Source organism: Canis aureus, chromosome 10 (genome assembly GCF_053574225.1).
Source record: "Canis aureus isolate CA01 chromosome 10, VMU_Caureus_v.1.0, whole genome shotgun sequence".
NCBI classification, from domain to species: domain Eukaryota; kingdom Metazoa; phylum Chordata; class Mammalia; order Carnivora; family Canidae; genus Canis; species Canis aureus.
This window is the reverse complement of record NC_135620.1, coordinates 37,741,050-37,765,379: the sequence shown is the minus strand read 5'-3', so window position 1 is coordinate 37,765,379 and position 24,330 is coordinate 37,741,050. Positions and strand designations below refer to the sequence as shown.

Here is a 24,330-nt window from a genome sequence, read left to right as displayed (position 1 = left end):
CTCTCCCTCTCCCTCTGTCAGCTCTTCTGCCCCCCACCTGTATAGGACCCTTGTGATGACACTGGGCCCACTTGGATAAGCTCAAGGATCTTCCTATCCCAAGATCCTTAATCACATCTGCAAAATCTCTTTTGCTACCTAAGGTAACATGTCCAGAGATGAGGATGTTGGCACCGTGCAGGGCCATGATTCTGTCTACCACATTAACCCACTCACTCTGGACTGTTTGTACTCACTACACCTCTATGTTTTTTCCACACCAAAACCAAGTCCTCTGATTCCCTGGGTTCCACTTGAGAGTCCTTTGGTTCCATCTATCCAGACCCTATCTATCTACCTGATAGGATCAAATCCCATGGATTAGGGGCTCCATTCTAAAGACTGCCTCCATTTCAAATGCCAGTTGCAAATCCTACAATGTCCCTGATACTTCTGACTGACCAGCTATAAATTCAATTCACAGCCCCCTCCTCGAGTCTGATAATTTGCTGGAACAACCCACAGGACTCAGGAAAGTACTTTACTTATTACCAGTTTATTATAAAGGATACGATTCAGAACCAACCAAAGGGAGGAGCTGCAGGGAGGGCCAGATGTGGGGGAATGGGCACAGAGCTTCTGTGCCCTCTGCCCTTTCTGGGTGCACCACCCTCCCAGCAACCCAGAAGCTCTCCAAACCCCCCAATTTAGGGATTCTTGTGGTGGTTTCATTATGTAGATAGAATGGATTAAATCACTGGCCATTGGTGATTCACCCAATCTCCAGCCCCTCTCCCTTTCCAGGAGTCAGAGAGTGGCAGAAAGTTCCAGGCTTCTAAATAGGGCTTGGTCTTTCTGGTGACCAGATCCCATCCTGAAGCTGTCCAGAGGCCCACCAAGAGTCACTGTAGAACAAAAGATGTTCCTATCACCTAGGAAATCCCACGGGATTTAGGAGCTCCGTGTCAAGAACTGGGACAAGGAGAGGCTGTTGAGGAGAGGATCTTTGGAGAACACAAAAGATGTTTATAGGGATTCACTATGCCTGGACTGTCCCTCCCCACCTAGCTGGTTTGTGAGAATCCAATCTAAATGTCACCTCTCCTGGGAGCCCTCACTGACTTCTGAATGCAGATACAGACTCCCTTCTCCTTCATGCCAGCTCTGGCTTCAGTGAGGATTTGTCCCACATGATAGCATTCATCACAAGGTAGCGATTACTTATTACTGACCTTTCCCCTACCGGCTAGAGAGCTCGTTGAGAGCAGTCTCAAGGTAGCAGGACAATGGTCCTTAGGAGGCAGTCCCAGGAACTCTGAGCAGGTTCACCCTCTCTGGCCACAGACTGGCTGCTGTCTACAAAGTCAGTATCAAAACCAACCTTCAGTATGCAGGCTGGACCCTGGGCTCAGATGTGGATCAGGAGAAAGACCACACCCCTCCATGAGCTCAAAAATAGGAAGGCCTCACCAGCACACTTTGGAAAACAGCACTGAGCCCCAAAGAAAAAGGAGGACTTGTTGCAGGAGGCAGGAAAGGGCAGGGTCAGGCCAGGCTACTGGTGCTGGGAATCAATGCCAAACCCTCTCCCCCTTGACAAAGGCCTGCTCAGCCCTGGAAGTAAGATGCGAATGCTAACAGGGGCAAGTAAATGAACGTGTCGATGATATGAAAGGCAACATACCTGGGGGAAGAGATGTCCAGATTTACACTCATCTGTGGACCCAAAACTATTCTGATGGAATAATTTTGAAACCGTGCCTTAAAACTCATCACTTGAAAAAGCTTGTGAGCTGAAGACTCGCAGCCACGTTGAGGCAGCCAGCATCCTGAAGGCCTCTGCAGGCGCCAGATTCCCATCAGGAGCTTCCTCTTGCCCAACAGCGCAGCACTGGGGGTTCAGCCTTCACAGGTAACAGCAGCGGCTATCACCACGAGGGGTGAGCACTGCACTTGGGGGGCAGGCTGACCAGCAGATTGCTTTTTGGAGAACAAAGGGGTGTGAGGAGGAGAGGCAACATTTCCTGACTTATATCTGCACCAATTACTCCCCTAGATTATTTACATCCTCACATCTTCAAAATAAGCAAGCCTACGGCTGCCCCAGTGGCTTAGTCAGTGGAGCATCCAACTCTTGGTTTCAGCAACATTCGGGAAGAGCGGAAGGTTGTGAGATTGAGCCCCACATCAGGCTGTATGGTCAGCGTGGAGTCTGCTTGAGAGTCTCTCCTTCTGCCCCCCCCACCGCCAAATAAATAAATAGATCTTTAAAAAAAAAAAAAAAAAAAAAAAAGCAAGCCTACAACATAGACAAGAAACTGAGGTTCAGACCAATGCAGGAACTTGCCCAAAGGCATAGAGTAAGTGGCAGAGCTGAGGTGGGAACCTTACTTGCCCTCACTCCCCCAGACCCTTCCCTGCTCAACACACTCTCCCACACTCCAGAGACACTGTCATGAGACAATGAGTCACTGTCATGACAATTCTCACAGTCATGAGAAGATGCGAGATGGTCAAAAGGTGCTAGGCCCTGCCTGAGGCTCGGCAGGCCCAGGCCCTGTTTCAGGCTTAGCTAGTGGTGAACTGTGAGCAGGTCCCCTGAGTTCTACAGATTTAGGTTCCTCATCCACCTGGAGATACCCTGAGGTCTCCAAGAGGCCTCCCAGCCCTACATTACATGATCTTCGGAACTCACACCCTTCAGTGAGGATTTGTCCAGCTACAACTCCGAGAAGAATTATCCTCGAGGATATGAGACTCAGAATGTTAAGACTTTGCAAATGTTACCATTCCAGCAACAATGTGTGCACAGAATATTCTTGGCTGGGGAGGGCAACATTCGGGAAGAGCGGAAGTCTGTCTGTCAGCAGTGGGCTTAAATGTGGCTGAATGGTGAGTGGGGTGATGCAAGGGGGAATCTGGAAAGGTTCACGGTCTGTTTGAAAAGAAAAAGGGTTTTAATGGGATATGCTCACTCACTTTGGACTTTAACGACCTCTGGAAATATAACTCAGGAGGAAGGAGAGTTAAGGAAGAGGATTTGGGGAGGAAACAGAGAGGAAGGAGAAAGTGATAAATACAGGATAGATTCAGTGCCGGGGGTCACTGAGCACCTCAACCGGAGGGAAGAGTCTACCAGCGAGCCAGTCCCTGGGTCGGAAGGCCCATAGCTGGCTCTTAAGATGATTGTAATGCCAGCAACTGGATTTGAAAAGCAAATATTTCATTTTAAAAATTGGAACGCTTGAATATAAATAATGCAGGTCTGTTAGCTAACCCCCGTGAACCTCAGTTTCCTCACTCCTGGTATGAAGACAAGTCCATACCTCATAGGGATTTTTATGGGAATAGAGTGGGACGCAGAGTGGGATGGCACATGTGGAATCCAGCAGCGCCTTTCACCTGGAAGTGCTGTCACTCATTCAGGAAAAGGTAACAGCCTCGAGGAGCAAACAACATCATGGCAGCAGGAGACAAGGGCAGCCAGGCTGTACAAGGTCAGCTTAACACAGTGACAGCCACGGCGACACAATAGAGAAGGTGCAGCCTCCTCACAGAGGCTTCCTCCCTCTGCTGGCCTCTCGAGGAGAGGAGCATGGGGCTCTCCACCACCCTAAGACAGAGGGAGCTCAAGGCGGTTTTAGTTAGAAGAGCAAAGAGATGTGATATCACTCGTGGCCCAAGAGGATGAGTATAGTGGAATGGTCAAGAATTCTGGCTTCCAATTGCTGAGGTTGGATTCCAGATCTGTCATGGCACACTCAAGCCAGGCAAGAGGGGAGTTTAACAAAGAGATGTTTTTTTAACCAGAGGGTTGGGCAGGGTTTAAGAAAACAGCAGAGGATGGGGTGGTGCCTGAGAGTTGGTCACGGCAGATAGCTATCACCGCCACAAGACCCCAAAGGTCAAGGAGTGGCTGGCAAGTAGAACCCCAAGAGATTTTCCGTAGAGACGGGAAAATCAGAGCAATCCCACCCAGGCTGAGGATGAGCAGAGGATGAGCAGGGAGAGAAAAAACAAGCTGGGACCCTCCCGGGATGGGATACAAAGCAAGGCCTGGAGCCTGCTGGCTACCATCAGACCAGAACCCAGCACATCTGCCCTTCAGTGCGAAGCTGTGGCCTAGATCCTTCCTTGAAATCACTGCTAACACTCTGTTACTGAGGTTGCAAGCCTGGAACTATCTTCTCCTTTGCTAAAATGTGGCATTTGTGGCTCACCGCTCACCCAGTGCCTCCAGCTCACTCTCCAAGGTGAGCCTGTCCAAGAGGACCTCCTCACCTCCCTTCCCTGGCCAGCTCTCTCCTAGAGATGTCTGTAGGGGGTCCTGGAGCAGAACATGAAGGACCCACCCTGGCCTGCCAGCCTGTACTTTTTCTGGCCAGCCCCAGCTGCCATACAGAATGCCATCTGTATACAATAAGGGCTCTGCACATTCTCCACCAGTTCAGTCACTCAGAAGTGTGTCCTGGGAACACTCTAGATCCTTTCATTGTGCTCCCGAGGAGGCTCACAGGACAGAGTGGTGAGTTCTTGGACAGGAGGCATTTCAAGCTCCGCAGCCAATGTCAAAACTTGATGAGTCAATTGGTGCTTTGCCCAACTCATAAGAGCTCAGAGCTGGAAGAGCAGAGACCCAAAACTCTGTTCCTCACCCAGGCACGCTCCATGTGTCCATTCCCCCTGGGGGCCTTGCCTCCTGATCCATGCGCCAGTGCTGGCAGTGTGCTGATCCTTCCTGTGTCCCCACTCCCTACCCAGCCCAGAGCCAACAATTCTGCGCCACAGATGAGGAACAGGATGCAGTAGTAAGACCATATGGTGAGCAGAGCTCTTCCACAAGTGTCACCTTACTTCACACTCATGACAACGCTGGAAGTCAGGCAGTAACAATGATGGAGAACCTTCATCGACCTCCTAAGATGGACCAAGACCTATTAAAAGTACTTTTTATAGATGACTCACATGTGTACTGTTGGTCCCTGTTTTTCACTTGGAGAAACTGAGGTTGAGAAAGGCCAGGTAATTTACCTGAGTCACTGAGATTTGAGCCCAAGGCGTACTGCCTCTAAATCACTCGGATAGTCACCCTTCTCAGGTAACAAAGGACTTGGGACGCCTGGATAAAGTACTCACAGTTCATTCAGAAAGTGGTGGAAATGATTTTTTAAATTTTAAAATAGAATATGATGATGGACATATTGCCTTTTGGAAAGAAGAGTCAGAGAGGGCTCGGAGGAGGGAGGTCAGCGTGGAAGCCATGGTGATGTTGGAGGGATGAATGAGCAAGGCTACCTGCCTTAAAGCAGCGGGAGGTCACAAGGAGGAGACAGATCTAATACTGGAGGTGGAATGGGCCCTATTGGGTGGGAGATTCTGCTTTGCAGGTAAGTGTGTTATCAACTGGAAATTGATCACGGGAAGGGGGCAGATCCGAGGGCCTTTGGAGCGAGATCAGTAGTTCTATTTGAGACTTCTTGAATTCAAGGTACCCACAGAATAATCAGGTGGCAATGTCCCCTGTATGGACTGAATACTAGTCTCTCCTCCCAGATTCCTATGTTGAAACCCTACCTCCCAATGCGATGGTATTAGAAAGTGGGGCCTTTGGACAGAGAATAGGATTACATGAGGTCATGAGGGTGAGGCCCTCATGAATAGGATAAGTGCCATAAAAAGTCACCAGAGCCCTGCTTCCTGTCTCTGCTCTCCACCACGGGAAAATACGAGAGGTCAGCAGTCTGCGGTCTGAACTCGACAGTGCCGGGACCCTGATCTTAGATTTCCAGCCTCCAGAACCATGAGAAATAAATTTTTGTATTTATAAACCACTCAGTTTATGCTATTTTTGACATAGCAGTTTGCCAGATTGCTCCCTCCTTGGCTTCTAGAAGAGGGGGCAGCAGACACTCCAGAGCCCAGTGGTGGTATATCCCCTCGGCCTTCTCATCTCAGTGCATGCCAGCCAGACCTGTGATGGTTAGCAGCTGTGTCTTGCCCAGAGGTCCCTGTGGCTCTCATGGTTCCAAACCATGGGCCATTTTGCCCCCACCCAGGGGGGGTAGTTGGCACCATCTGAAAACACTTTCGATCATCACGTGTTGGGTGTGTTGCCACTGGCATTTAGTGAGTAGAGGTCAGGGATGCTAGTGAACCTCCTCCAATCCTCAGGGCGGCCCACACAACTAGGAGTTCTCCAGCTCCAAATGTCAGTAGCACTGAGGTCAAGAAACCTTTCCCGGCAGGATTAAGACCCGGTTGCCCATAGTGGTCACTAGCTTGGTGGCCTCTTTCCTTCCCTTCCTCCCTGCCCCACTTGTCTGCTGGCATCTGCTGGAACCCTCTCTCAATAAGCCATTTGCCCTCAAATCACTGTCTCGGGTGTGCTTCTGGGGGCCGCAAACAAGACAACCCTCAAGCTATTTCTGGTCTGGGTAAGCAGATGGAATCTATCTCCTATATGCCACTAGAAAGAACACTCCCCACCATGAGGGGGAAAATATGTTTTTAACATATTTATGGAGAAAAGGCAGAAATCCAAATGAATGTAACACAAACGGTGACCTCTTAGGACACAATGCACAGAATACCAAGATGAGCAGACTGGATCTGGGGAGAGTCCACCCCAGCTTGTGTCCTTGAGGAGCTGAGTTTGAGGGAGGCTCACAAAGCAACAATGAGGCCGACTGGCAGCAAGGAGAAAGGGCTTTCTGAGAGGAGAACGTGCCCCTATGGGCGCTCCCCAGATTCCAACCCCAGGTCGCAACACCCTGGGGTTCTTTCCCTTCCAAGGCCAGGTTCATAGAGCACCCTGGGAATTGTAAACACAACCATGGAACATTACAGAGAACGTACAGGGCCCAAATGTCCTCCTCCCTGTGCACTTCCTCTTTGTGGGAGGGAACAAAATGGCTGCAAATGTCTCCAACGTGAAGGGAAATCTTCGCTGGTATCACGGCCAGGGGATTACATCTGCCTACAGTTACAGGATGTATCACTTGCAGAGAATTCCTTCCACAACATACTCAAGGACCAAAAAAAAAAAAAAAAAAGTATTAAATCGCCAGCTAAATTTGATCTATATTTTTCATTGTTTTTTTTCTCCTGTGGTTTTTCACCAAAGTCCACTTTGACAAGCCATTAAAAGAAAACCCTATGTATATGAGCAATAGATTTAAAAAGAAAAAAAAAAAAAGAATGTATCAAACAACCCAACGTATACAATTTGGAAGAAGTAACCGGATCCTCTGCTCTGGCAGGCCATAAACTGGGCTAAGGAGGGACATTGTTTTTCTTTTGGTCCTTCTGCCAAGTTAAAAAGGAAGTTGGAGATTAGAACAAAATATTTCAATCAAAAATGAATCCTTCAATGAAAGTTGCTTGATCCCCTTTGCTACCACCCCCTGCCTCCCTTCCCCCTTATTGGAAGCATATTTCTCTTTGAAAAGAAGTAGTGTATTGTTGCTGAATAGAAGGGGGACAGCCCACTGGGGAGACACATCGATCTCATCATTTTAAAAGTGGGAGATAAATGACCTTAGGCCTCTTCCCAATCAAATGCTGTTTCTGCACATTCTCAGAATAAATGGCACGGTTTTCCCTGGTGAGCAGCGAGTGCTCTCCCCATAGCTGGGTCTGCCTCTGCTAGCCATGCATCCCAGCTCCCGAACAAGCCTAAGTGCAATTAAGATGGATACATCTGAGTGCTGCCAGGGCATCACATCGTTCTTGGAAACTCAAACAAGACCTTGACTCTTCCTAATGGCAAACTTATAAAATAGCCCTAGTATTAAGATGCAGGATTTTGACTTCTTGAAAGCTCCCTCAAATTCACTATGAGATGTGGGTAGGTAGCTTAGGTGCCTCAAATACTACCATAGGAAAAGATCCAAAAGAAAGGTAAGGAACAGAGCCGTATGTGCTTTCCAAAGACCCTCTTCCACTGCATCCTGCCAGTCTCTCCTCAACAGGATTCCATTTTTTCTAAGTAAAAAGGAATATATTTTTGAATTTTAATTCCAGTATAGTTAGCATACAGTGTTATATTAGTTACAGATGTACAATATAGTGATTCAACCATTTTTAAGTGTTTTATAATCATTCCAGTATAGTTAACATAGTGTTATATTAGTTTCAGGTGTACAATACGGTGATTCCACAGTTCTATACATTACTCAGGGCTCATCGTGATAAGTATACTCTTTATAGGTGACATAGGTGATGGGCATTAAAGAGGATTCCTATTTTAAGTGGCCCAATAAATGTGGTCCTCTTGGTACTGAGCCCACTTAATAATGTTTAAAAGAACAATGCAAAGCAAATAATGTGGTAGGACTCTGACACCAGGTCCTGCTTAATAGAAACGTAGCTCAAGAATTTACACAGGAAAAAAACAGCAAGAATGTGATTCTGGAAGAATTCAAGCAATTAAGAACTATTTTATTAAATCGGCTAACATGTTTGTAACTGGCCAGGTTCTATACTCTTCAGTATAGTCACCCCCATGATTCTTGCTAAACCATTATATCCATTGCTCTTCAACAATCTCAATAAATGTTAGTAATGTAGCCAACCGATATGAATTAGACAGTCATAATAAATGCTAGAATTATCAAAGATATTAAAATGTAAGGGTATGTTATGGCATTAATAACAGCATGACAATACATAATAATGGTTTTGATCTCCAGAGCCGAGAATGAGTTATATTCCACAATGGATTTTACAATAAACATTTGCAAATAATATATATTTTGATAGTGAACAATTACATAGAGCTAATATATATCCTGATTTTTCTCCCCAACCTCTCCGGCTTCACCATCCTGTGACCTCATGTATTTCGATGCTAATCTTGTATCAGAGATGACTCGAGGTATCACACTTCCCTAACTTAACACCTACGCAAGTAACCTGGAAGCCTGGCATTCCCCCTTGCAAGTGCTAAATATTTTAGGAGGTTTTAAAACTGGAAAAAAGCATCACCATTAAATGATCCTTGTTAAACCCACAAACAGGCATCTGTGAGCAAAAGCCTTTTCCATGATCCACCCTGCTCCCCTATAGCATGTATTCAGCAAAAGGTAGTCACTAGTTTTGCCCAATGTGTGTGTGTGTGTGCATGCACATGCACACACTCGTGTTTCTCCTGCCTGAGTTTCAATGATAAGATTAGAAATGATAACAAAAAAAAAGAGCTCCAGTCCCTTACAGCCTAGCCCCTCTTTTGTTCTTAAATATAAACCCAATGCCACCCTCGTCCTTACACAAACTTCAGGTCTCCATATCCTTTCTAGCTCACCTGCTTGATAGCTCTTGATGGCACTGATTCAAAAAAAATCTGTATTAACATGGCTGTGTCCCAGGGACTGAGCCACATGCTTTGCCCCAACATTCTCAGCTAGTCTCTGTTAACACCATGCCCTTGGGGATTATAATTCACTTCATTTTGCCCAGGAGGAAGCTGAAGCTCAGAAAAATCAAGTGATTTGACCAAGATCTCTAGGGAACCAAGTGCCTTCAACCTCAGCGTAGCATCTGTGCCTGGGAGTCCTTTCCTGAGAGTGCCATCCTGTCTGGCCTATGGAGGTTGTCATTTGGGGGTTGGTGGTATCACTCTTTCCACCGGCCAGCATCCTCAAGCTCTTCCTCACAAGGACTGTCCCCCATCACTTTGTCATCGCCTCTCACTCACCTTGGCTGGGACGGCCTGTCTGTCTAATTTAGCTGCCTCCCTGACTATTCATTGGGCCTCTGATCCACTGGAGGCCACATACTACCAACCGCTATTGCAAGGACACTGCTTGGACCCCCTCCACGTTCCCGAGAGCCTTGCTCCACCACAAACTAGCTGTGTGAGTCTGGGAAAGTCATTGGAACTTTCTGACAATTTCTTCACATTTATAATAGACATAATAATCCCAGCTCTATCTCTGGAAGAAAACTCAAGTGGAGATTAAATGAGACTCAGAAAGTAGGCTTGGGGGAGCATAATTCTCATGGCAGATTTTATTGTCTCCAAAATGCCCCTGAAATGCAAATTTTCATCTAAATTTGCTCAACATGTGGGGTTTCTGGATCTGAATCCAATGCCAGATTTTTCCTCTAGTATTTCCCCTTCTGCCCACAAAGAATAAAAGTTGGTCAATCAACTTCTCCCTGCAAAATCTGAGTTCATAATCTGTGTTCCAGAAGGTGTGGCCAAGAACTATATTCAGTAATAAGCACTGCATTTTTCATTTATGAAATCACCATTAAAGGAACTCTCCATAAAGAGTCTTTCTTACTTTTAATACCTAAAGATCATATTTAACTAATCCAATCTTCATTTTCTAGGTTGTCATATTTGCTGAGATGATCAAAAATAAATACACAAGTAAATAAATAAGTAAGTGAAGTTTTGGAAGCAGAAAGTTGTTGTGAATCCCAGTGCCCAGACTGCTTCAGATCAAAATAAATACCCAGAAACCTTCAATGCCTCCCCTTTATCATGCAGTAAAAATCCTGGCTCCTTGGCCTGACTTCCCAGGCCACTTCCAGCCCTAATCTACCTTTCCCTCCCAAAGTGCCTCTCCTCCATGAACTATGTGCTTTAGCCACTCTGGATTATTAGGTCACCTCCTTTAAAAATCCCCTTCATTCTCCTTCTTTGGCATTTCATTGAGGCCTCTGCCACTAAAATGCCTCCCCCTCTCCTCTTGACCTAACGAAATCCATGTAGTTCAAACCCCCACTTCTTCCACGGAAGCTTCCATGGATCACCTTAGTCTAAATAGGTTTCTCCTTTCCCTGAGCACCTGGGGCAAGTTCATGCTCTTACCCACCAAGCCCTGCCTTCTGACTAGTGTCCTCATGAACCATCATTAAACATCTTTACTTTTTCTAATTATTATTATTCTAACATTTGGTGCCCTGTTCTGCCCATCTACCCAGAGCCAGCAGATACACACTTCACATACAGTAGCCACTCATTAAAAACCTGATACTTAAATTTGACCCACATGCTGGCAAAACTACTCTGATCAAAAGAAATCTTTCTCATGCATAAAGCAACGGAATTATAGAAATCCACCCCATTGAATATTTTTGGCTACAAAGGAAGGAGTATCTTTCCACAGTCTCAACAGAAACGGTGCATGTGAGTGTGTGTTTGGGGTACAGAAGTAGAGAGAGGCTTGTTAATTTTAAAGCCACATAGCATGTTTGGCTAAGACTGAGACTCCATTTGTGTATTTCAACCACGTAAAATACACCCTGGGATTCTGGACTGAGAAAAATAGCCATATAAGGAGAAAACAAGACATTCCCTATAGCTGCCCTTGTAAAACACTCCATGATTTAACCCTCTGCTCGGACAGATCCAGGCTCCTGCACTTTACAACTGCCAACAATCAGATTCCTGGGAGGAGCTCAGCCTGTGACCTGCACCAATGGGCACGGAGGATCACAGACCAAACCGGGCAGGTCACACACGGGGCAGCATGACCAAAGCTTTGGAGCCGCCTGCCTCTCTCCGGGCCGTTTGTCGTCCCGGCCAGGGCAGGCACCGAGATGAGCTGCAGCCCAGAGACAACTCTAAGGGGCTCATTAATCCTTCTTTCTTTAAGAACACAGGGATCTGGGGTCTGCCTCCACCTTCCAGGTGACGGTCCATCAATCTGCAGAATCCCTCCAGTGAGGTGGTGTGGGGGATAGGGAAGGGGAGATCAGGAGAAGAAAAGGGGCTCCAGGCAAAGCAGCCAGCGGCAGGAGCTGCTCAACCCCCACCCCCACCCCCCACCCCGCCCCAACAGCGCCCGTGGCCCCGCAGCGCAGCGTGCGCCCGGCTGGGACCTGGGCTCCGTGCAGACGAGGGGCTACAGAGCCAGGGGCCCACAGAGAACCCTGGGAGCCCTCAATTCACTCTCTTCCTCCTGACTGCGCTTAGTAACAAACCTGAGATGCGGCTTTCTGCATGGAAACACCGAGGTCCTGAGAGGTTCCAACGTCCCTCACGTGCAATGAATGGGGCTGTGACTGGGAATAATGACAGGAGCTCTGGCTGCCACTGCTCATTTTCTTCGGCTACGCGGTCTAATCATTTCCCTTTTGGCAACAGACCGACCCCCCGCCCCCCCAGCCCCCAGGCCCTGCGCCCACGCACCGACCAGCCGGAAACGCGACTGTTCCCGCCTCCGCCGACACTATTTCCCAAGTTCCCCTGCGGCTCCGAGGAGCCACGTGACTAGGGGCCAGTTCCGCCCCGGAAGTGAGCGGAGGTCACGTGCGCGGACGCTGAGTCGCGTCTCTGAGAAGGAGCCCCTCGCCCTTCCGCTGCCGCGGCTGGCGAGTGCGGGGAGGCCGAGGGGGGCGGCCGAGGAGGAGGCCGCTGGGGGGCCGGGAGGAGCAGCGCCGCCTTCCCGCCCGCTGCAGCCCGCCTCCCCGTGGATGTGCGAGGGAGAGAGGTGGGCTCGTCCGAGCCGCTGGTCTTTTCCGTGGCTGTGTGGCCGCCGGCGAGCGTGGGAGGCACGCGGCTTGCTGCCGCGGCCGCTGCGTGTGGAGGATCGTGCCGGAGCGGCCCGCAGCGGCGGCAGAAGCAGGTGGGAGAGTTCACGGCCACGCCGCCAGCCGTGGGCCGCGGAGGCCCGCTCTCGGGGAGCCGGGAGCCGGGAGCCGGGCCCTCCTGGCCCTAGGCGTCCGGGGGCGGGGTCAGGTGGAGGGACCCTTTGAGCTGGAATCGAAGCACTGCCTAGGCCCCGGTCACTGTCATTACAAAAATGACTTCTTCACATCGTCTTCCTGATTTTTAGAATTCGCTTTAACTCTCTGAAGGGTCGTGTAAAAATGTCTGGGACGTACTTTTCACAGCTCCTCCTGTGAATTCAATGTTCGCCTTTTATTTGAGGCCATGAGGAATATATTAGAATTGTTGTATTTCGGAATATCTATCCCTAATCGTGAATCTTGCCCTAAATTCTGGTACAAATGGAATTCTGTTAACCCTGCCCCCTTCTTTTTTTAGCTTGGTAGGTCTTTTCCCATTCCTTCACCTTTGTTCTTTTCTCTACCCTTCTGTTTTACATGAGTGCCATATAAACCACATAGATTATTTTTTTATCAAATTAGTCTCTTTTAACCAACACATTTAGTCCATTTACATTTATTTAGGATTTATTTCTGCCATTTTATTTTGGGCTTTATATTTACCTTGCTTACATGATCTCTGCTTTCTTTTTTCCTGCCTTTTAATGGACTAATCAAGTTTTCTTTTATCCCCTCTACTGATATAGTCATCATACATCTCATTTGTATGTCTGCATATACATACAACCCTTTTGGGTGTTACACTAAGGTTTTTATCATACTTGACTTTAAAAAGTATAAAATAATTAAACATTTCTACCCACCTACCAATATTCAGAACTCCAATCATCTCCCACTATTCTTTTTTTTATTATTATTATTATTTACTCATGAGACAGAGAGAGAAGAGACACAGGCAGAGGGAGAAGCAGGCTCTATGCAGGGAGCCCGACGTGGGACTCGATCCGGGGTCTCCAGGATCACACCCCGGGCCAAAGGCAGCGCCAAACCACTGAGCCACCCAGGCTGCCCATCTCCCACCATTCTTATATATCACTGGTGTTCAACATTGCAGTTCCGCATTGTTTTACACCCTTAAAATCTGTCAACATTATCGTTATTTTCCACAGACAGGGCCTGTTTAAATTTACTGCCCTTTCCTGAATTTCACTTCTTCCTTTTTGGTTCAGTTTTCTTCTACTTGAAATAAATCCTTTAGAGACTCCTTCATGACAGCCTTTGTTAACTAAAGCAAAATAGAATTTTGTCTTTGTTGTTGAATAATAATTTAAATGGATATAGAGGTGACAGTTTCTCTTACTCTTTTGGGTATATTGCCTTATTGACTTTTGGGTTCTGTTGTTGCTTTTTGAAAAGTCTGCCTGGTAATAGTATTTCGTTTGTAGGAAATATGTCTTTTCTCTGTGTTTGCTTTAAGAATGTTTTTGGTTTTGGTGTCCTGCATTTTCATTTTAGTGGACTCATGGTTTGGATTTATTCTCAGTCAGCTCCCGGCTTGCCATAGCTTCCTGAGTCTTACTATCTTTATCTTTCAATCATACGATTTTATATCTTTCCTTTTTGACTGATTCTTCTCCATCATTCTCTATTCTGTATTTGAAAATCATATTATTTCCCATTCTATCTTCCATATCTTTAATTACTCTCTCATACATTCTGAATTAGAATGAGACTTCTCTTCCAGCTCATTAATTTTCTCTTTAGCTATATCTAATCCATTAAAAATAATAACTATAGTTATTACTTCTTTTTAAAAAATCATTTTTTCTTTTTCAGATCTGTAGTCTCTTTTTACATGATATCTTACACATTTATTATGTTTTAAATTTCTTATTTTATGTCTCTAATCATTTTAAACATATTTGTAGTCCCTCTACAATAGATCTACTATCTGAAGTTCTTGGGAATCTAATCCTGATACATATTCTATCTGTTATTCTCCATTATGAGAATTGTTTCTTAATATATTTTGTAATTTGGGTTGGTGAGCTTGTCTTCAGTGTGGCTTTGTTTATGGGAACCCTCTGTGGTCTGGGCTGAGGGTATGACTCAACAGAGAGTTTTGTGTTTGGTTCATGGCTGTATGACATCATGGCCCATAATCACATTTTTTGTTAGTATCTCATCTCAAATATTTCTAGACCACATATATAGCATAAATTCAAGCCTCAAAACCAAATAAGGTCTTAGGTTCTTGGTTCAGAATTCTTGTTTCACTACTGAGAGACTTTTCTTTGTACACAGATTTCTGGATAAGACAGATACATTTATTTGTTCTCTCCCTGTGCTGATGGCTTACTTGGCAATGCCTGCATGTGGCCCATCACAGAGGCCACAGAATGTAGGTCTCAGCTTTCACAATTAGTTCCCTTTCCCATCCAAGCTCCCAAGATAACCAATGTAGTCTCTGCACCTTTAGGCTACATGTGGTTGGCTTATCTTGGGTCAGGAATCCACATCCAATGCAATAAGCTGCAAACAGTAACAGGGTTTCAGAGCACTTAAAGTTGGGCTGTTTTTGGATAGAGAATTTATCTAGCAAAGAGGCCTGGAGAAAGGAAGGAACTGATCATTGGAGGAAATAATTAGCATCTCTGCAACCAGTAAGTTTTCTCCAATACTTCTCTTGTGTAAACTATGCTCTTCAGTGATTGTTTAGCCTCCATTGTGGGCATAAAGTTGTTAAAGGTTAGAGTCTGAGTTGTAACCAGGGAGGGTGCCCAGAAGAGATCAAGGTGAGCGTGTTTCTGCATAACAGTGCAATTTGTTTTCAACTCAGATTACATTTGGAACTTACTCTTTCACATGGCAACCTGGCCCAGTGGCTGATATAATAGATATTCAAAAAATTTTTGTTGGAACAAAATATCAACACTTCCTCCACTCTGCAATAAAGAGATAAAGCAGCACATGGAGGCAGTAGGCAGAAAGTATTCAAAGAGAAACAGAAATCTCCAAGGCCATGCTAAGGAAACAAGAAATCTTTTCCAGAGAAATAAGTAACTTGAAGCAGGCAGTTAGCAAGGAACGCTGGAGGAAAGTAATATCTCTAAAGGCTTAGGATGTGGTATGGATTTTGAGTTAGTATATAAACCAAGATCGAGAGTGTTCTGCAGTTCATTAATAAGAGCCCTGTCACAGGTGGTGACATCCCACACAGACCCTCACAGCAGGGTATCACCTGTGAACATGGGAGTTACACTAAGATAAAGCACACCCTACAAAAACAAAGACAATTCTCTTAGGCATACCTACAAAAGGAATGTAAGGGGAAGGAACTGAAAAAAATGTTTTTAGGGGAACCACTGTGGTACTTTTTTATGTATATAATATCCATGTTAATTATGCATTAAGATATGTGTGGTTCAAGTTGTCCTTGGGATTCCTTCTTACTATTTCTTTTGGTTTCTGTTTTTAAAACCCAAGTTCAAGCATCTCTCCAAATGCTATTATAAATAGATATTTGAGGGGCTCCCTGGGTGGCGCAGCGGTTTGGCGCCTGCCTTTGGCCCAGGGCGCGATCCTGGAGACCCGGGATCGAATCCCACATCGGGCTCCCGGTGCATGGAGCCTGCTTCTCCCTCTGACTATGTCTCTGCCTCTCTCTCTCTCTCTCTGTGACTATCATAAATAAATAAAAATTTAAAAAAAAATAGATATTTGAATTAGCTGAGAGCTGCAGTCAAAATTTGTGAGCTGAGAAAGCATTCCCTTACAGAACGCTGCCATGCCTAGGATTCCTCTATTCTGAATATACTACTCATCAGATTGACCCTCCTAAGGAAATCTCCAGAATTTATTTTGTAAAAGTCTTAGGGGTGGCCATCTGGTTGAAAGATGGAGGCCAACAGACTTGATTTGAAACTGTTTGCATTTTTCTACTCAAATTGTGTCACTAAGGTGGGCTTGTGGGAGAGGAAGGTTAGACCCCATTGCCCAAGCTAGCCTTTGGTCCCACGGTACCTGAACACCGAAGGGAGGACTCTACATGTAAAAACTTTGGAGAACAAAACCCATAGCATGAGAAAGATGATGGTTCGTGCCAACCCAGGGCACAGAGAGGCTTTGTTGGGCAAAGTTTGGGCTGTTTGGGCTTTTCAGAACACTCAAAACACCTGTTGTCCAGGATGGGGGTAATCTCCATCTTGGTGGTGAAATGCTGAAACCCCTGCCAATGCTGATAGAACTCCTAACAGGATGCTTCCTTGATGAATTTACTAGAACTCAACTGTGTCACAGATACGAAACATCTCATACTAATCATGACCTCCACATTGAACCTTGGGTTGCTTTCCCAACAGTAGCTCCTGCAGTTGTTCTCAGATGAAATCAAATTACTGTGGAAAAAATGTGTGAGACCGCCCTTCCCACAACAGGGTGAAAAGGGCAGCTTCCCGGGTTACCACACGTTGAAAAAGCTATCTCACCAACCTACAGGTGGTGTTATTCAAGCACAAGAACGTGTGGAATGTGTCAAATGTGTGTGTCAAATGTGTGTCAAATTAGGTAGCCTCCCTCCTGAAACCGTTAAATCTTTGCATCTCATCATAAGGGGGGGGGGGGGGGGCGGGGTTCACAGAGGGGTTGTCGGTGGGAACCCAGCAATGTATCAACTGGAACCAAACATCTCACTGCAGAAACAAGGAGGTGCTTTGCAGTGGCCAAAAGAGAGGGACCGAGCCTGGCACATTAGACCTTCCTTTAGTAGTTCTTTCCAGAAATGCTCTGAGTGGCAGTTCCCCACCTTTTAGCATTCCCAAAAATATTTAAGATAATGAGACAGGCACTTGGACTTCAAGTTTCTATTAAGGAGCTTTAATGAAAAGACTCTTGTGTGTATATTGAGCCCCCAGAACTCTGGGACAGCTTCCGGCTGGAAAATGCCATTCCACACCCTCCTCCCCCCGGAGCTCTCTGGGCTGGCACCACAGAGACACACCTGCCGTGGGGACCCACCACTGGATGTCAGCCCAAGGTGTGAGTCCCAGGACATTTCCTGAGTCCTCATTTGGCTTTCTCACTCTCTCTGTCTGGGTAATTGGGAGAAATAAATGAGGTAACAACGTCAGGTGCATATTATGCCCTTCCGTTCCATGATCCTATGAAACCCAAGACAAGGTCTTGCAGTGGCTTTGTCATTACCCTGCGCAGTGGGCACTTGCGTTCTTGTTTGCCCGGCTCCAATTCCCTCTTTCCCTGATAACAGCACCTCGGTCTTTTTCCTGGAGAACCTCTCTGCCATTGCTCATGGTTTGGGTGCCCTCCTCTGGCCAACAGCTGAGAACATGACCCAAGCCAGACCAAGTGGAGTTGCCCTTCTGGGAATGTGGATCTCGGGCAGGACCAATGCCAGGATAGAAAACTTTCAGAGCTAATTAAAGCTGGGCTCCAGGCCCCAAAGAGCCTGTCCATCAGTTCCAGCTCTGCTGCATCCCTGCAGTTCACCCTGACCCTCACCCCTTCCTCGGGTTCCTGGAGCTACTGCCTACCCTCACATTAAATTCCTCCTCCACCTCTCCAAGCCTGGTGGACTTCTGTCCTTTGCAACAATGTGTCTCAGCTCCCCTTTCCCTGCACAGAAGAAACCAATTGCCAAGTCACAGTAACTGAGGTGGCAGCAGGATGAGAAGTGAGCCTCCATCTCAGCAGCCTGTGCCCCCTCCACTGACCCCTCCTAGGACTCTCCTCTTGGCCCCTCACCTTCCCTCCCTGCCACATCGTTCTGCATTCCACATCATCCCAGCTCCCCAGCCATGATCTATTTCAACCCTCAAGTCTCCTTTTCCTTTGGTACCAGGTTATTTTCATAAATCTTTCATTTTAAAATAAATCTCAGTGTCTCATTCACCACAACATTTCTAAAATTCATTCCTCTGCCCCATTTCTCTGCCAGCATGCTCATTCCAGAGGAGGGCCCTTCCCACTTGAATGTTGGCAGCATCCTGGCCTCTTGGCTTCCTCTTCTGCCACCTTCCTCTCTCCCAGAGAGAAAATGAGGTTTGGACTTGGGTGGGTTGAAAGCCCATCCATGCATGCCATGCATAACATTCCCTTCCTCAGCACTGATGCATTCTAAGACAAAAAGGCCTTTGATAATGTTTCTCTCGGGGCCTGTTTGGCACCATTTTGCAAATTGAGAGACATTGGCTAAGTTCTTCCTGCTGGAGAGTAAGCAGTGGTCACCAACAAAGGGCAAGCTCAGTCACTACCCGGTCTATAGACTGCCTATACAGCTGAACCCCACAAGTCACCACATCCTCACCCAACTCAGGGGTTGAAGGCATGAGCATGGTACATGGATGGTATCTATTCCACCTAAACATGTTTTACCCAATCAAGCCACTACAAAAATGTCCCTGTTTGGCAGCCAGGGATCATACCTCCCCTCAGGAAGTGGTTACATATTAGAATTCAGGGTACCTCTTACAGCTGGGAAACACATTCTATGGGCTGTCCTCTGGGGGCCCATAAGGAATTCACACCTGTGATTAGGTTAACTGAAGGTCCGATTTCCCTAAAGCCCTGTACAGATCCAGTTGAGAGAGCAGCTCTCTGGCAACAAACTGAGATTTTTAGAGAGAAATAGTGGTACAACAGATTCGGGTAATTTAGCATATCACAATAAACAGTGTGACTAGAACTAAGCTAGCTATTGCCGACACACACAATGAAGAGTGGTCTACCTATGTACAACCTAACCCCTATCATTAGATTTGTACTGAGCATTTTGAAAAGTCTTTCTGGTGTGAAATATTGAATTGGCTATTCACTAGAAATATCCCATGCTATTTAAAATTAGATTAGTATTTTACTTTTGTGTGGTATTCAGAAATAGCATGTTGTACAATAGAATTACCACATATGTGGAACATATGTTCTTGTTCCAGTTGGGAGAAATTATTTTTATAAATGCAGGCTAGAGAACCTATTTTTAAATGAATTCTCTTAAACTTAAAATTCATTTTGAAGCTAAGGCCCACCACCATTAAAGAGGAGAGGGAGGGAGGGTGGAAGGAAGGGAAGGAAAGTAAATAGGACAAAATTCAACATCTACTTTCATGGCCATGTTGATATTCAGTGAGTTCTCTAAAGGATCTCATAAATTCAAGGCTCCAGTCTCAGAGCTAGGTTTGATTCTCCTCCTTGTCTCCAGCATACTCTTGTGCCCCTGAAAGTTGAATCATGGGCCGAAATTTCCAGTATTTTCCTTTTCTCCCTTCTTTGAAGTCCATTAATCTTCATGTTGATTTTCCCTCCACCCTCTTGAAAAAATGTATGCGTCCCCAAGTTGGAGAGCCAGGAGCTGGCACCTTGGGACGAGATCACATGGAACAAGAAAGGCAGGAAAGGCAAGCGCCTCGCCAGTGTGGTGAGCCACCACCACAAACCATGGCTGGCATCTTGAGAAGGGAAGTGAGTCAGTCCTCTGAGTTCTGTGGTGACGAACCCCAGAGCCTCTGTCACCCCCTTCCCTTGCTGTGGGTGCACGCCTGACCAAGCATGGGGCCTCCTGCTGGGATGCAGGGCCAGACAGATGTTCTTTTGTCCTTAACACAACCGTGCAAACTGCTGCTCTTGAATATCAAGTGTGGTTCATATTCTTAATCTAAACCCACTTTAAATCAATACATTCTATTTCCAGTAAAGAGAAGTTGAATAATACATGTCGACGGTGGACTGTGTACTTGGAACTTTTCTGAGGCGACTTCAGAACAGATGGAATTACTATATATGTACGTACATATGAAGAACAAACGTGTATAAGTAAGCATGAATCCGTGCCTTTGAATGATTACAACTGAATGAATGCAACAGAATGAATCTCCTCAGCCAAACACTCCATCCATATAAAAAACCTGCACGTGAGTATAATGGCCATCAAAAGACAGACTGATGATGACACTAGGTGTCTGAAGGTAACTCAAATTGCCAGTCCCTGGATGCCTGGGTGGCTCAGCAGTTGAGCATCTGCCTTAGGCTTGGGGCGTGGTCCCAGGACCCGGGATCGAGTCCCAAATCAGGCTCCCTACATGGAGCCTGCTTCTCCCTCGGCCTATGTCTCTGCCTCTCTCTGTGTGTCTCTCATGAATAAATAAATAAAATCTTTAAAAAAAAATTTCCAGTACCAATTGGCAAACAGAGCATAGTCTGATTAGTTACACAAAACACACACATACCCCAACCACTGAAACCTCAGAATCTTACCTGATTCTCCCCCTCCATTACCTTGTGCACTCATTTGATTCCCCAGTCTTGTTCAGTCTAGTTCTCATATTTACCTCCCTTTTTCCCTCCCAGCTATTTCAGGCCGTCTTGCTTCTTCCCCAGATTATACCAATGGCCTCCTTTTGGGCATGGACACTGCCTTTAAGAGTTCACCAACATGGGCAGGGCTGTCCAAGGATAGCACTCATCCCACCGCCTCTACTCCCTCAACCATAACAGACCACATTAATCAATCCCAGTGCCTTCCACATGGCTGCACAGCCCTTTGGAGCACAGCCCTCCAAGGTCACTACCAATTTATCAGCGTTCTTCTGCAAATGGAGTCTATTTACCATCCCCATCTAAGTCCTTTAAGACAAAGTTCTTCAACTAGGACTGAGCAGCAGCATCCCAGCTGCCTGAAAAACATGTAAGCATGAAAAATGGGCATTTTTAAATGGATCACGTGTGATTTTTTACATATATTCTTCATTGAGGACTAAACAAAATGAAGCCAAACCTGAACATTTTTGTCCCTTCCAAATCCTCTCTCTTGCCACCTGCTGCTTTACAATCTTCCCTGGTTCCTATTCCACAGCTACAAATCTTGTGCTTTCCCTAGCCAGCTCCTAACAACTTCTGTTTGGACACAGGTACATTAGTCCAAGACAAAACCAAGACAGGTATTACATCCTCCAAGAAGTAGATGTCAGGGTGGGATTCGATGTGCAAAGCTTTTCTAGGGCAAAAGCATGTGAGAGAAAATGGGAAAGGAGCCAAGAGAGGCTGGCACAGCTGTCGGGCTGCAGGGCAGATCTGACCCCATGAAAAGGAGAGAAAAAAGGTGGGCTGAAGCCTCCCTGACCTGCAGTGCAGTCCTATGGCAGCTTCTGGAGGTCCTGGAGCTAGTCACCCTGCAGAGGAGTCATGTTCTAGCATCCCTGCCGAGCTGAGTCACTGGTTGGGAGGAGGTCACCACTGAAGCCTCGACCAATGAATGACCCTCCTACACCTGGCGATCTAAGAGGTGCATTCCCAGAGCTGCCTCGCCAGCCACTCACTGCCAAATTTGACAAAATACAGGACACCGAGTTCAATTTGTATTCCAGGTAAACAAATTTTAGTCTAGTGATGTCCCGTGTTTTATCTGGAAGCCTTACCAGTAGCTCTTTCTGCATTAGGTCTCTGTGACGGTGCTCTAACTTTCAAACTGGATCTGTAATTTAGCACAGCCCTACCGAGTTCCTCCCACATCGTTCTCTCTCCTATGCTTTCGGCCTTCCCCCCACTACTCTAGGTCATCCTCTGGAAACACTCTTCTGGCCATGCTACTCTCCACCCGAGAAGCTGCCCACAGTTTCTTCCGATGGCTTTCAGAACGTACCTCTAATTCCACGGGCTGGTGTTGAGCCTTCACAACACTGATCCCCACTAACCTTTACAGCCCCTATGCTCCAATCAGCCCGGACCTTGGAGTTATCAGGACACGCTCTACAGTTCCAGACATCCTGCCTTTGTTCGCTCGAGTCCCCCTCCCTGGAATTCCCTCCCAGAACGCCTCCCCGCCCCCCATCTCCACATTTCCAACTTTGATCTGCACTTCAAGGCTAACTCAAATGCAGCTTTCTCCTTGAAGAGATAAGCTACGGACCCCACTGCCCCGCCCAGAATCCTGATACCTAAGGACACAGGAAGAAGCCGAAATAATATAGAGAGACAGGACCTGACCTGCCCTGAATGCCAAGCTTTCCATACAGAGTGGATTTTAGCAAACAGTGCTTCCCAGTTCCACGAGTGGCATTAACAGCAAGAGCTCTTGTACAACCAACAGGGTTAGTCTCGCTTAGGGTCCTGGTGCAGATGTTTAATTAATCAGGGCCGCCGTCCTTATTCGCCCTTGACTGGGTTTCCCCGATGATTACCCACCGGAAAGCTCAGCCCTTTAATGCAAACAATGTCCTGATTAGTGTTTTGTGCCGCACACCAGGTTAGGGGAGTAGGTCCTTCATTAGTGAGCCAGCCCGAACTGCAACGTGAAGTCCTGAAAACTCAAACCTCATTTCATACGCAACCATCTTCCCATTTTTCTCGCGTGTCAGCCCTTTCCATAACTCCCTTTCTTTCCTCCCAACTTTGATTTGGGGGAAGGAAGTTTGCACCAAGTGAATATAGAATAGTAAATTATTCTGACTTCGGCAGAGGTCTGAGGCTGACTTGGGTGGTGAAAATGCTCCCCTTCCCGCCGCGTCCCTGCCTCTCCACACTCAGGGGCCTGGGTGTGCCCTCCTTCTGCGGAAGGCACAGGTACTCGTTCACGCAGCCCCCTTACTGTCTCCCTCACTAGAAAGGGGGAGGAAATCGGAGGATGAAATGAAAACCTTTAAATAAAATATCATTCACACAAAGGAAAAGAATTTTCCTCTGGGTCATTATCAGTGGAAACCCAGTGAAAAGATAATAAGCACAAGATTCCTGATTAATTAAACATTTGTGCTCTTTGTATGCAATTATTCTGGGTAAAATCAACTCCGGGACATCTGTTTACTCAACCTTGGGCTGAGAAACCACCAAACTACCTCTGCTCTGTATCTCCAGGCACAATGTCAAGGCATAGAACTGATAGCTCATAAGCCTGAGGAATATGCCCACTAATTTTCTAGGTTGGAAACAGATGACCGTGCTACGCGAGCAATAAATTAGGAAGGCTGAGTAAACTCGTAGAGGGTTAATTGGGGAAATCTAAAGTGACGATATATTAATATAATACATATTTATCCACATACATAATCGTTTTATGCTACAGAGCAATTAAATGTAGGTGATAAACATTTTCATGAATGCTTCAATTAAGATTGCCTTTTATCCAGTGAAACAACATTTCTAGCTTTTTCCTTTTCACCCAGTGCCTCAGTCCGTTGGGGCCACCATAAAACATTACTGCAGACTGGGTAGCTTAGAAACAATGGAAAGGTATTTCTCACTGTTCTGGAGGGGAGACATCCAAGACCAGGGTGCCGCAAGGTCCAGTAAGCATCCTCTTCTAGGTTACGGACTGCTGACTTCTTGTGTCCTCACACGGGGGACAGTGGCAAGAGATCTCTCTGGAGCCTCTTTTATAAGGGCACTAGTCCCACTCATGAGGGCTCCACCCTCATGACCTAATCACCGTTCAAAGGTCTCACCTCCTAAGACCACCACATTGGGGATCAGCATTTCAACCATGTGGGGGAGACACAAACATTCAGACCATAACAACCAATAACTCTTATTCCCATAGGGGACAACTGCCCTCATAGAGGGCCCAGGACTTGGCTCCTCCTGGTTTAGAATAATCTCCTTATAGAAGGGGTACTCTAGGTTTAATTATATGGGTCTGGGCCAGTTTGAGATAGGATGGGATTAAGGCATTGTATTACTTTCTTGTAATAAATTACTATAAACTTAGTAGTTTAAAACAATGCAAATTTATTACTTACAGTTCTAGAGATCAGAAGTCCAAAATAATCTCACCAGGCTGAAATCAGCATGCAGATAGGGTTGTGGTCCTCCTGAGGCTCTAGGGGA

General features: G+C 46.3%; 2 protein-coding genes across 8 annotated transcripts in view; one reads left to right on the top strand and one right to left on the bottom strand.

Moving 5' to 3' along the window:
- Positions 1–24,330, bottom strand: part of CCDC171 (coiled-coil domain containing 171) — a 403,894-nt gene that overhangs the window by 38,025 nt on the left and 341,539 nt on the right. The window lies entirely within an intron of this gene.
- LOC144322234 (uncharacterized) overlaps positions 11,309–24,330 on the top strand; it is a 41,606-nt gene continuing 28,584 nt past the window's right edge. For 2 of the 5 annotated variants that reach the window (XR_013387821.1, XR_013387819.1), the window contains exons 1-2: positions 11,309–12,557; positions 20,204–20,294. Coding sequence is in view for 1 of the 5 variants with exons in the window: in XM_077912042.1 (XP_077768168.1) it covers positions 12,004–12,557; positions 20,204–20,261 (612 nt within the window). In the remaining 4 variants the exon portion in view is untranslated. Of the gene's footprint in view, positions 12,558–20,203; positions 20,674–24,330 lie in introns of those variants that run through there. The other 3 variants (XR_013387820.1, XR_013387818.1, XM_077912042.1) reach the window with 3 other exon arrangements.